Below are 14794 nucleotides of genomic sequence, written 5' to 3'. Positions count from 1 at the left end.
ATTTCTATACTTTCAGGTGTACTCAGTTTTATATAAATGGAACCATATTTACGTGCTGCTTCCTTTTTTCTTTTTCAAGAAAATTTTTGACAAACTCAGTATATTATGGGTAGTTTCCCCAGGTCAGTTATATTTATGTCATATTTTTAAATGATAATATGATTTCAATCAGTGAACTAATTTTTTAAAAGATAAATTTATATACAGGATTCTTCTAATTTACATGGCTAATTATTTATTGATAGATTTACAGGTTCTTTCAATTTTTAATTATTGATAAAACATTGGAATGAACATTTGGCTACCTGTGAAGAGTATTTTTATACTTTAGGGTATTTTCCTGAAAATGGAAATGTTGGATTATAAAGTATACAGATTTATAATATTGATACAGCAAAAATAAAACAACCTGTTTTAGACAGTGACACATTTTAGTTGCCATAATATCAAAAAAAGATTTTCTAGAAACCAACTGAACATTTCACCCTGAATTCCCTAATTAGAATATAAGTTACATGAAAGCAAAGACTTTATTTTATTCACTGTGCACCTCAGAACTTGGAACAACTTCACTGTACAAGTGCTCAGTAATTACTTGTTGAAATAATGTATATATAATAAGCTAGAATCAATATGTCAGAAAGCTCAGTAATTATAGGTAGTAGTACTATCAAAATTATTAACTAAAATATTGACAAAATTTGTCATTTTTTTCTGTGAAAACAAATTGATTTGGATTATAATCCTCTAAGATGAAATAGTGGTTTTCATTGAATACAATTAGTATTTTGTGAGCTTTTAACTTTCTTGAGTCTGTCTTCTGTCTCAGATGTTAGTATATGAAAAAGATATTAGTATATATAAAAGTATATACAACTTTTCTCAGTTGTACATGCCTTATTGTAGCATTTAAGGGACATAATCCAGTTGGAAAGAGGATTAAATTTTAACAAATTAGGGGCAGCTTTTCAAATGATATAAAAATAGCATAAAACTTAAAAGATGCTTAAGAAGCAAATATGTTGGTGGTGAGATTATGGATTATGAGAAAGGCCCATTTTTTTCAGTTTGATTCGAGGCCTTTTTCTGAGAGTATGGTCTTGGGTATTATCCTCACTGATACTCATTCTATTTTTGTAATGTGGAGATGAAATAATAGCACCTACCTCATTGGATGTTGTGAGATTTAAGGGAGATAATGATTTTTGTACTGAGGTTGGCAAATAATTATAATTTGTTATTTTGAGTTTTCTATTATTGTATAACAGTTGAATTGGCTTATTTGGACTACGGATTAGTCAGCTGCCTATAATTCTATATGCTTCTTTTCCTTCCTTCCTCCTTCCTTCCTTCCTTCCTTCCTTCCTTCCTTCCTTCCTTCCTCCTTCCTTCCTCCTTCCTTCCTTCCTTTCCTATAGTTCTGGGGATCAAACCCAGGGCCTTTGTGCATGATAGGCAAGTGCCTTACTGATGAGCTGTATTTCCAGCTCAATTCTGTACATTTCTGATTCTCCTGATTAGCTATGTAAAACTTATGACCTTTATAATTTTCTGCTATCTTTGGAGAATACTGACTGATAATTTTATTTTTAAAAAATAAAATTCTGTCTCATAGTTAATGTGTGGTACCATTGGTCTTTTTATAAAGTTAGGATACATACACGATTTCAGTGATCACATTTCTTCTATATTGAAACCTTTTGCTGTTTTCTTATTCTATGAATAATTGTTTCTCTTCATTATTTGTCAGTTATTCCCAACTATGCTTAAATAGATAGAAATAATATGAAAATGGAAAAATAGCAGAATTGCCAACAGAAAGATGGCATTGGTGCAGTTAATTGTCCTGCAGTTTTCTTGCTGTGTTGTCTACCATGATGCATCATGTTTCAAGAAAGTAAAAAAAAAAAAAAAAAAAAAAAGACTAGAGGGGGCTGGGGAGATATCTGAGGCGGTAGAGTGCTTGCTTGTAAGCACAAGGCCCTGGGTTCGATCCCCAGCACCCCCCGCCCCCCAAAAAAGGACTAGAAATGTCATTGTTTTCCTCTACATTTTGGCTTTTATTTAACACAGTTCAGAATTTAGAATTTTTTATTTCCTGTCTAAAATGGCAAAGAAGGGAAAGAAAAATGTTTGAGAAATTGTTTCTAGTTTTTTAGATGAATCAGACAATAGATGTTGAGACTGAGAACAGCACTTTAAATTCTAATGATGATGGTGACATTGATTGTCTAAGTAAAATCTGACTATATCCTAGTTGAATTTTCTCAAATTCAGCAATTGATGAATTGATAGTATATTTCTGTGGACAAAGGAAATATGGCATTCTCGAGTTAATTATTGTTTTGGAATGTCTTCATCATCCATTGTTTTGTGACAAACCTAGACCTTTTGCTAAAAGAACATGACATTGACATCTTTTATGATGTTTATATACCCAAATTTAGTGATACAAAGAAAACTTATTAAAATGTTTATTTTTCCACTATCCCTTTATAGTTATTTCTGTAAATTATTCATAACATGTCTTAACATATGCATTAAAAATGAGAGACTGGACGTGGTGTCACACACTTGTAATCCCAGCAACCCAGAGGCTAAGGCAGGAGGATCAGAGGTTCGAGGCTAACCTTAGCAACTAAGAAAGGCCCTAAGCCACCTAGCAAATAAAAAGGTCTGGGGATGTGGCTCAGTGGTTAAGTGCCCCTGGGTTCAGTTCCCAGACTGGTACTTGGTAATGCTTATCTTTTTTGGTGTCTGAAGGTCCTTGAAGTGTCTAATACTAATACTTGACACTTAATACTTGAGCACTATATTGTCCAAGTCCTGACCCTAGATTCAGGGACACAGCAATAAAGGAAGCAGAATTCTGATCTTAGGAGCTTGCATTCTAGTTGGAGGAGCCAGATAATAAATAGACAAACAGCATGTTAAGGTATGGTAAGCCTGTGAAGAAATATTAAGCAGAATGAGGAAAATAGAGGGTGTTTAGTGAAACAGGATGCTTTATAAATAGACTTGAATTATTGCAAAAGTGGTGTAACTGACATGAGTTACTGAAGAGATAGAATACTACAGTTACTTTCTTGTGGAAGATTTGTTTATAATGAGTTGTTTTTTACTTTGTCTAATTTTAGCCTATTTTTCCTCAGCTGATTTTTAAAAATGATATGTAGATATATCTTAGTACCCCTGAAAAAAGTACAAGGTAAATGTTTGTAATAGAATAAACCAAGACACTTTAAAATGTATTCTTTTCTAGGGTTTTTTACATGGGATATTTGAACGTCTAAAACAGTTTTTGGAATGCAGTAAGTACTTACATTGTAATAGTTTTTACTGTTTAATCCTTATTCATTACAGCTTATTCATTATTCATTAATATCTAGGATTAGTGAAGAATTAATAGGGATTAATGAGTGGGTCCCTATCCATTCAGAGCTTCTGTTCTCCATATGCAAGTCTGGAGAAATGTTTTGTCTGAGTGACTAATTTGTTGAACAATCTGAGTGAGTTCTTGGTAGCTGGCTAAAATTTGCTTCTTATATCTTGATAACTAATTTTTTGAAAGTAGTTTGGAAGCTTAGGTTTGTCTTCATATATCTTTCTTTTTCTGAGTATAGAGGAAACCTTTATTTAAAAGACTCTATTTTTGTTCATTCTTCCTCTAATTTTTACAACTCCCCTTTTCTAGGCAGACATAATTTTGAATAGATATTAAGTTATATACTATATGCCAAATGCTTTTTAGACTTACTATAGACTTCTTCTTTCAGTATGTTTTATGTATCACTGTGATAAAATTTTGCTAAATGATCCTTTTATTTTGCAAATCTCATTCATTAACCCCAGCTGACCGATATTTAGGACACTTTGTAATCTGCCCTACACAGAGAATTAGCATTTATATCTTACTGGTGGTGTGTTATCCTCTTACCTTCCATGTGATTGTAAGTACCTTTGTTCAGGACACAAACCTGCACTCAAATATGTGTGGGTGCATATAGTTGTGTGTCCATGTTCATTTGGGGTTTTTGTACCCTGAGAATGTATCTTAATCTATACTTTTAGGGATTGTCGAGTATTGTATGTTAGTCATTTTTAAAATTGTTGACACGTTGCCAGGTACTTTCCTGGGTACTATACATGCAAAGGTGAATAAGACAGTTCATTTTGTGTAGTTAATTTAAACCAAAGTGGCACTGTCATTTTTCCCTGGTCATAAACTCAGGGTTATCAGAAGGAAGAACAGAAGTCCTTCTAGCAGAGTAGAATGAGATAATTGACAAAACAGATTATGAGAGTGTAATCAGAGAGCAAAGGCATTGATGGGCCAATGTACATTAATCTGATATACAAAATTATAGAAGGGAAATTTCACAAGAATATTTCAGAAGAGGTAGGAAAAGCAATAGTGAATATATTAGTGCTTTTTGTTGCTTGGAAAGTACTTCAACTACAACTGATTTAGTTTTTGAAAATGTGATTAATAATTTGTTGCTAAAATTGTTACCTTTTTTACTTTAAAATGGGTTCAGTTTCTTTTTTTAGGGTTTATTTTGTGTAACTTGGCTCTGATGATTTTATTAAAATTTATTACTTGCTATTGGTTTTTAAATAATAAATTTGTAATGCAAAATATACAAGAATATAACAGGAGCTATTTTTGCAGAAGTTTTGGTATTTTGTTTTTATATTTATAGGATACTATAAACTTTTACTAATTTTTGAAAACATTTTTAACAGGTAGAAGTATAGGTACAGATAATGTATGTAGAGATAGACTGGAGAAGACCATCATTCTTTTTACTAAAGTGGTAAGTTTTCTTTTTATTTTAAGTACATTTTCTCAACCTATTTATTTAGGAAAGAATATGCTTGTGTAATCACAACATTTTCACTTGATTGTAAGGAAACTCGTATTTTCACTCTTTGTAGGAAAGCTAAAAAAGTCACCTTCGTATAATGAAACTTTTTGAATTTATATAATAAATTTGTATAACATGTATCACAACATGTAAAAGAATCAATCCTAATGAGTATTAGAGAAGCTGATTCCTCCAAGGCTTATTTCTAGATCCACTGGAAATAGCAGAGATAAAGAAGATGGCAGTTCAGCCAGAAGTAGATCAAATGCAGCAGGTAGAATAATATCAGGAAGTCAGTATATTCAGAATGATTGTCAAATTATCAACAATATCACATATGTTTTATTATTTTCTTATTTTAATTTTTTCAATTTTTAAAATTTGTTCTTTTTAGATATACATGATAGTAGAGTGTATTTTGACATGTTATACATACTTGGAGTATAACCTACTCTAATTCAGATCCCATACTTGTGGTTAAACATGATGTGGAGTTACATTGGTCATGTATTCATATATGAACATAGGGAAGTTAGGTTTGATTCATTCCCTTCATTCCCCTTTGTCTAATCCACTGAACTTCTATTTGACCCCCCTCCCCCCACATTGTGTGTTAACATTCACATATCAGAGAGAACATTTGGACTGTTTTTTTTGGAATGGGTTTATTTCACATAGTATGATAGTTTCTGGTTGCATCCATTTACCAGCTAATGCCATAATTTTATTATTTATGACTGAGGTAATATTCGGTTGTGTATATGTATCACATTTTCTTTATCCATTCATCTGTTGAAGGGCATCTAGGTTGATTCCATAGTTTAGTGGTTGTGAATTGAGCTTGCTATAAACATTGATCACATGTTTTGAATGGAATTATATGGGTGCACTATACTAGGTAGTGAGTACAAATTTATGATAATATTAAGAGTTATATAACATTAACTTTTATGAAATTTGGGCTTGAAGAATTGGGAAAAGTGCAGAGTTGGGTTAAATAAATAAGGAAGATCTGGTTTGAATAGTATTTACACTAAAATTGGTACTTGGAGACAGGTGGGAATATCTAAGTCTGTCTTTTCTTTTTTTGTTACTCTAGATCGAACTCAGGGGCACTGAGCCACATCCCTAGCCCTTTACATTTTGTATTTTGAGACAGGGTCTCACTTTTGCTGAGGTTCGTCTTGAACTTGCAACCTTCCTGTCTCAGCCTCCTGAGTCACTGGGCTTATAGGTGTGTGCCACCATGACTATTTTCCCTTTTTTAATGAAGGTTCAGTAGTAGGGTTAGAATTATCTATTGCCCTGGGAAGGGAGAAAAGGAGCAGAAGTGATCTAGAGGGGCAGGGAGAGAAAGAAAGGAGTGTGTGTGGATGTGTGTGTGTATGCATTTAGGTAGTAGTTACCTTTAGTTTTGGTTGTCTTCATTTCTTATTTTCCAGATAGCCTCAACAGCAAAACTTAATCTTCTGGGGTTCAGTATAAAGTTGACTCCAATCCTTTTACACCATGCAAAATAAAACAGTGTGATGAAGTTTTGTCAATGGGGCTAGGCAGTATGTATCTCTGATACTTGCCAGCATCTCTGTAGTTCCTGCTCAGTATATCAATTATATAAGTAAAATTTAAAAAGCGTTATTTAGATAGTCTGTATTAGAAACCATTTGTTATTGATCCTACTGGATTTTGTAGTTCTTTTACTTTTTATTTTTTGGAAACATGAATTGAACCTTGGGTCCTTAACCACTAAGCCACATACCTAGCCTTTTTTTTTTTTTTTGAAACAGGGTCTGGCTAAGTTGCTTAGGGCCTTGCTAAGTTTCTGAGGATGACTTTAAATTTACAGTCCTCCTGCCTTAGCCTCCTGAGTTGCTGGAATTACAGGCATGTGCTACCATGCCCAGTGTAGTTCTTTCTTTTAGTTCTTACTTGAGGTAATGATGTAGGTAGACGGTATCTGTAATTTATTCTACTTTTCAGAACAAGTTGAAAACAGTAATTTCATCTTGTAAAATTTATATTTATGATCTCTAAGACTTTAATTAAAACTTTTTAAATTGGGACACCTCATCTATGCCTTCAATAGAATTGAATAGCTTTTAAGTTTCCATTTGTTCACTACTCACTTTCAGCAATTATCAACATATAGTCATGGTTAATCCTGTTTTTTTGTATGCTTCCTTCCCCTCCCCACTCTTGCTGATTATTCTAAAGCAAATTCTAGATATTCTATAGCATTATCTATAAATATTTTTTTAGACATTCTTAAACACAGTTAATCACATTTAAAAATACTAATGGTTCTTGATTTCATTTAAATATTCTATTTTCAGATTTCCAGTCTATAAATTTTTTATGGTTGGTTTATTTGAGTCAGGAATAATGTCTGTTACATATTCTTTTTTTCCTTACTAATTATTTGTTGAAGTAATGGGTATTTTCCTGTAGCGTTTGCCATGTTTTGAATTTGTTTGCATCTGCATGTGTTACTTAACATATTGCTTTGTCACCATACTCTTCTTACTCCCCCTATATTTCTCAGGAATTCGTAGTTAGATCTAGAAGCTTAGTCACCCTCAGGTTGTTTTTTTTTTTCCCTCCGGTAGAGGGTGCTAATATGCTAACAAGAATTCTTTGTAGGCAGTGCTGCATATACATCTTGCAGCCCATCAAAAGACACGCAATATCTGATTATCTCTATTGCAAGCCTAAGATTGATGAGTGAGCTATCGGTTTCTCTGCACCCTTTTTCCCCCTCTTGATTTTAGCAGCCATGGATGATCAGTTCCTAGATCCATGATTTGATTAGGGGTTACAAAACAATGGCATTCTAATTCTATTATTCCTTTTGCATTTATTAACTGGAATTTTTCCATAAAGAAGAAAACTCCCTCATCAGAATGATTTGATATGTTGAAATATAGTTCATGCAGGAAAGCAGGATTATTTTTAAATTTTTTCCCTTTATTTATTACTTTAATAAAAGCCTACCTTTTATATACATAGTACTTTCGTATCACTTTTACCCATTGTTATCAAATTAAGTATGAAGTGGGACTGTTTTGGTCCCTGTACTGGAAATAATAGAAATGTCTTATTATGAGACATGATGTGGCAAAATCCATGTCATACAATGTACTTCAAGGAGGATTGTGGTACATTTAAAACTGAATATACACAGACTCTAAGGTTAAAAACTTGCTAAATATTTATGAGTAAACTTATAACTGTGAAATGATAATATTCCAATACAAACTTGGGGAAAATGCATTTAATTTTTTTTCTTTACAGCTTTTAGATTTCTTGGATCAGCATCCATTTTCATTTACTCCTCTAATTCAGAGATCACTGGAATTTTCTGTAAGCTATGTTTTTACTGAAGTGGGTGAAGGCGTTACATTTGAAAGATTCATTGTCCAATGCATGAATCTTATTAAGATGATTGTGAAAAATTATGCATATAAGCCATCCAAAAATTTTGAAGGTAATGTACTACTGGTAGATTTTTTTTTTCTGTTTTCACATTTTAAAATTTTAATCTAAGTGAAGTAAATAGCTGTTTTGATAAACATTTTTCTTGAAACTCATTTATTTTAGTCTGGAAATAAACTGTTCCTGGAACACGAAACAGAAATAAAGTATTGCAGTGTTTAATAAGTGAATATCAGCTTCTAAAAAAAACCACACTGTACATTTAGCAAACTGTCTTGTAACACCATAGAAGATCAATTCAAGCTTAAGGACTTTAAGAATTATATACTACAATAATCCCTACAGCTCCTGTCATAGGCTGTATTCATTTGAACAGTTTTCTCTGACTTTATAGAAAGTAGGGTTGCTTATAGACAGGTTAAATTGTTATGTTATTTGAGGTTTATTCATGTGCATGTGTTCTAAGATGAATGAGGAAGGTTTGTAAGTGGCGGAGAGAGAGACAAATATACATATGAGTTAGTCACTTCAGTATGCTGCAGTAATATAGTACAACAATGCTAAACTGTGTAGACAAGGCTGGACTGATGTGGATATATTATAAATAAAAAGCATCTTTGAAATTTGTTCATAATAAAAATGAACATTTATGCACAAACTTTATCTGTACCCCGAAAGCATGTTTTTAAAAATATAATCCAACTTCAGTAGAATGTTTGGCTATACAATTAACTTGGAAATTTTAATTTTCTAGATAGCAGCCCTGAAACTCTTGAAGCCCATAAGATTAAGATGGCCTTCTTCACATACCCCACTTTGACAGAGATATGTAGAAGATTAGTCTCTCATTATTTTTTATTAACTGAAGAAGAACTGACAATGTGGGAAGAAGATCCAGAAGGCTTTAGTAAGGATTAATTGTTCTGTATTATTGTGACTTGTCTCCCTCTTCTGTCAACAAATATCTATTTGAATGATAGGTATAACAAAGTATTTTAGTCTAATACTTTTGATGTGGCTATCATTTTTTCTTTTAATTATCTTGTCTTTCTTAACCTTTAGAACAAATTGAGATGCAGAAAATGAAAGATTCATTCAACTATGATGGAAAATTTGGTCCAGAAAGATAATTTTAATGTTTAGATGCCCTTACAAATACATCCTGTAATTTAAAACAAAAATATAAAATTAACTTCCTTTCTCTGTTAGGTCAATTTCTATTTTGTGGTTCATTCCATATTAGTTTTTTACTTGTGAAAGGTCTGCTTCAGAAAGAAATTGGAAGATCTTTTTTTGAAGTGTTCTTGTGGATTATAAATACAGTTTCAATGAATGCTATTCACATACTATATCTAGAATGCAGATTCTTTTTGATGCTTGTTTTTCCTAAGATGAGATCTGTGTATCTGTTTGAATTTAGTAGATCAATCATTAGATACATAGATAGATGAGTAGCAAATCTATCATGCCACTGCAATAGAAAAGAAAGGAATCGTGTTTATAAAATGCTTTTGTTTGAATCACTTTGGCCATTAGTGGGACAAGGGCTAGATTTTAATCTCTTTTATCTCTTTGACTGAATGCCCTTGCAATTAGACAGATTTGCTAATATTTTAAGAATGCCTTAAACTTTTTGGAAGATTTACTTTCCTTTTCTTAACAGGATTATAATGATAATATCAGTTGATGTCATATTATCTGGAAATGATAGGTACATTGAGCTTTCCTCTAAAAGGAATTTTTAATGAAGGCAAGAATGCTTGTGGATTTAATAAGCACTTGGATAGGTGATTATACAATACACAGATGTGATCTCTAATTTATAGAAAAGAATTCTGTAAAGTCTGTGTTCTCAAGAATTTGCATTTAGTATTATGTTTAAAAAACAGTCATAAAATATTATACTATCATTGAAAGTTCTTTGTTTTCCAAAATGAGATTTTGGAAACATCTTTATTGCCATTCCTGGAGAACATCACTTGTCATCTTTTTAATTGCAGCAGTGGAAGAAACAGGAGGAGATTCTTGGAAATATAGTTTGAGGGTAAGTATTAATTGAAAAAAATTAATATGGGAAAGCTTAATCCTCAAGCTCTTAGTTCAGAGTGACACTTGAAAATTCTATATACTAAGTCAGATAGGAAATTGTTTATAATTGCAAGAAACTTTTTTTAGAGGAAACCATTTGATTAAATTGTAGATTTTGATCCAGATTTTTTTATTATTTTCGTTGACTTAGTGTTTGCAAAGGGAATTTTTCAAGTTGCTTGGGAAATAATTTGTCATTGCACAAATGGAGAATGTAGAAGTGAATGCTGCTGGATTGATTTTTCTTCCTAAGTGTTTTCATTAATAAAATTACTTAAGATATGTTATTTATCTTACCACCAATGTCATTCTCAGAGACCAGCTCGTTGCTTTCACTTACAGGATGCTTTTGGAGCACATAATTAATATGGCAAATGTTTTGCCTTTATGAAAATTTATCAGATGTGGTCACTGAGCTGTTTTTTTTTTTGTTAAGACCTGTTTTTATGTAATTCACATAACTTACCATTGGTTTTCTAAAAATGCATCTTAATATTTTTAGAACCAGAGAAATTATTGGAGCTTTGAAAAACTTTTTAATCTTTAAAATTTGGTCTTATGGACAAGGTTTAACATATTAAAACAAAATAATATCATGAACCCTTTCTGAAAATGTAGTTTGTTATTAACACATGGCTAGTCTAGTTTCATATAAGCACCCCTACCCCAAATTAATTTGAAGTAAATATCTGGGATGACATAGCATATGTTTTCGTATGCCTAAGGTTCTTTTCTAAATATAAAGCAAAATACTTCAGATATTTAGATACAGTTTTTTTCTATTTTAAACCACCTAGTGATTCAACTCTTTTAAGAATCATAATGAGTCATTTTTTCAATATAGGTAACACCAATTTCTGTTATTGTTTTTGTTAAAAATACATATTATTATTTTTAAAAAATTTTTTGGTACCAAGTATTGAACCTAGGGGTGCTTAACCACTGAGCCAAATCTCTACCCCCTCCCCTTTTTAAAATATTTTTCAAGTTGTTGATGAACCTTTATTTTATTCATTTATTTATGTGTGGAGCCAAGAATCGAACCCAGTGCCTCACACATGCTAGGCAAGTGCTCTACCACTACCCACAACCCCAGTCCTCTCCACCCCTTTTTATATTTTATTTTGAGACAGGGTCTTGCTGAGTTGCTCAGTTGCTGAGGCTAGCATTGAACCTGCAATCCGCCTGCCTCAGTCTGAGATTACAGGCGTGTGCCACTGTGCCTGGCAAAAAATATAAATTATTTTATATGATAAATAAAATTTATTAGTTGATGTTGGTATTTATCATTTCTAAGAAAACTATATAAATTTTAATGTAGTAAATCCTGAGAAGTTTTTTGAAGCACTGAACTCTAAATGATGTGTCTGACCAAAGAATGCTCTTTTCAAAATATGATTAATAAAAAATTGTTTTTAAATGCATAATGCCAAGTGATTGAAGTAATGAAATATGCTGTTACGATTTAAATTAACTTGACTTCAATTTTCATTGTGTTACCATAGTTCCAAAAAATACTAATCTTACTATTTTATTTTTAAATACAGAGTTGGAAATATTTTTAAGAGTTTTGGATTTTAAGAATGAGTATTCTTTGCTTTATTGTAAAATAAATATAATATACCATCATTTTTATTAGAAATTTGTTTCCTCTCCCAGCCTTGCACTGAAGTACTATTTATAGATATATTCCATGAATATAATCAGACTCTTACTCCTGTACTTCTAGAAATGATGCAAACCCTTCAAGGTAAGGTATTTTTTATGACATGTATTTGTTCATCCATTTAATTAATGTTTAGTAAAAGTGGTCTAACTGCTTACTATGTGCAACATGCTGTTTCTTAGATTATATTGAATTTGAGAAAGACTGAATGAATTCTTTCCTGAAAGGAGGAAATTTGAGATAGGCCTTGAATTATAATTTGGATATGATAATTAGATTTTGCTGACATAAACATAATAGCAGCATAAGCAAAATGGAAGTCACATTCCTATAAATCAACTAACATTGATTTATATTTTCTGATTTTTCTGTTGTAATCAGGGGACATTGATCACAGTTGTTTTTTTCAGTCTTTATTATGAATGCCTGGCACAGTCAGTAGCTGTTGATTGATTGCCTTTTCAAAACTGATAGAATATGCTGGGTAAGGAAAAATAATAAAAAAGTGTTCTGAACTTTTGAGTCTTAATGACAGACAAAGCAGTTATCTCATTAATAGTGGTTGGAGGTACAGATACTTTTGAAGTACATGAGTACGAAGAGTCTTGGAAAAGAAGAGGTTCAAAAACAGAACATGAGATTTTCACCTGTAGGTGTAGGAGAAAGTGAAAGGCCTACCAAAACTCCAGGTAAAAATATGTCCTAACAGTTGAAGAGAAGTGTAGGTCGTATATCCTGAAGGACAGCATGTTGGCAGAAGTAATTGTTTATGCTTATAAAAGGCAGAAGGCAGTGGAATCTTTCTAGAGAATAGATTATCTGATTAGTTGGGGCAGGAATCACATTGTAAGGGGGTGTCTAAAATTGAGTAGGTAGAGATGTAAAGGAATGACAGGAAGAAAATTTCTTATAGGTATCTGATCTTGTTTGTAGTAAGAAGCTCTGTTCTTTGAAAAGCTTAATAGAGTGTTTCTGTTTAAATTATAAGCCAAAGTAAATATCAGCTGTTATTAATATAATTATGTTAAAAGATTATTTGGGCATTATTTACTATTAGTTGATTTACTGTATACAGTTGCCAATTTCTTAGTGTAGGATAAAAGATTAAATTTGTTAATATTTATACTACTTAAGTTGCTTTGTTGGTTTTTGCTTGTGGTTTTATTGGTGTCTATTTTCTTCTACTCAGTCTATTATATCCATTTACTTTTTTAAGCCACTGTGGGAAGTGATAGATTATTTAGGTTAAATTTGGGTAGTTTACTGTCTGATGGTAAAGTTTTCAAGGATTTCCAAGTTCAATTTTCTTTCTAGGTCTGTAGCAGTTTTCTTATATAGAACTGTACTTATTCTAGCTTTTTAGAATGAGTTTAAAAATTATTTAACAGAAGAGTGCTTTGGGAAACTTGGTAGAAATTTTTATCTTTTATAGAAATCTGCTTACTAAGGAAATTATGTTTTCCATGCCTACCTCTTGTATCCTCCTTCCTAAAAGATAGCACAGACTGCCAACTTTTTATTTTGTAGTTTTCACATTTCATAGAGGCAGTTACTTTCTGTTTGTACTTTTCATTTTATTGCCATTCTTTATTTAATGTACTGTCATAATCTGCTTTTAAAAATTTAAATATTTAAAGATCTTTTTAAAAATTGTAGACCTTATTCATGAATTGCTTATTCTTATTTATTGTGTCCTGTTCTGATTCTTTTTATTTTTTTCAAAGAATTTTCTTTTATATTGAGGATATAATAACTAACAACTTGTGATATGTTTTTCTAGAATATTGCTTGTCATGACATTTTTTCAAATATGTTTAAAGATTTTTAATTAATATTGTTTATAGCTTTACGTATTGTACCAATGTTCTACAAGGGCAATAGTAATAAAATTAGGACCTCCCCCTTCTCTATGTTTAGTATCACCAAGTATATTGTATTTAGCTGAATTTTGAAATTAAGTCTGGATTGATTAAAAATTTAAGTGTCTATCAACAGATAGCTGGATAAAGAAAATGTGGTATGCATACACAGTTTAAGCCTTAAACAGGAAGGAAACTGTCGTTTATTACAACATGGTTAGAACTGGAAAATATTATCTTAAGTCATATTGATTTAGGCATGTGAACACAAATACCACATGTTCTTTCTTATATGTGAAACCTAAAATAATAGAACCCATAGAAACAGAGAACAGAATATTGATTATAGAACCTGAGGGATGGGAATAATGAGATAGTGGTCAAATGGTACAAAAATCTCAGGATTTTTTTTTTTTTTTTAATTTTCTGGCACACTATGCAAATAATAGTTAATAGAGTATTAGACATTTCAGGGCTGTGGTTGTCGCTCAGTGGTAGAGGGCTTGCCCAGTATGTGGGAGGCCGTGGGTTTAGTCCTCAGAACTACATAAAAATAACAAAATAAAGGTATCGTGTCCATCTATAACTAAATTTTTTTTTAAACTACAGTATTATACGCTTTAGACTCACTGAGTAAATTTCAAATGTTTTCACTACAAAAATGTTGTGTTTGAAGTGACGACTATATTAACTATTTTGATTTAATTATTTCACATAGTATTCAGAGAGCATAACATCATTTTGTATCTCATAATTCATATTGTTATAAATTGTTAATTTATAATTAAAAAGGTCAAAAAATGTTTTAAATTAGTTAAGCACAGACCAGTACTGCATCATCTCATTCATAAGTAAAATATAAAAATGTTGCTCTCATAGAC

The 14794-nt window shown here is 31.6% G+C and overlaps 1 protein-coding gene across 1 annotated transcript in view; it reads left to right on the top strand.

The window, feature by feature from the left end:
- The window catches only part of IPO11 (importin 11), a 192766-nt gene that overhangs the window by 59563 nt on the left and 118409 nt on the right, over positions 1–14794 (top strand). Inside the window, exons 8-13 of the mRNA XM_079144443.1 lie at positions 3263–3311; positions 4747–4817; positions 8160–8352; positions 9055–9207; positions 10301–10344; positions 12048–12138. Of these exons, the coding sequence (XP_079000569.1) occupies positions 3263–3311; positions 4747–4817; positions 8160–8352; positions 9055–9207; positions 10301–10344; positions 12048–12138 (601 nt within the window). The remainder of the gene's footprint in view (positions 1–3262; positions 3312–4746; positions 4818–8159; positions 8353–9054; positions 9208–10300; positions 10345–12047; positions 12139–14794) is intronic.

Source organism: Sciurus vulgaris (genome assembly GCF_902686455.1).
Source record: "Sciurus vulgaris genome assembly, chromosome: 6".
In the NCBI taxonomy this organism is placed as follows: Eukaryota; Metazoa; Chordata; class Mammalia; order Rodentia; family Sciuridae; genus Sciurus; species Sciurus vulgaris.
The sequence above is the reverse complement of the archived record's forward strand: the minus strand, read 5'-3'. Positions and strand labels throughout refer to the sequence as shown.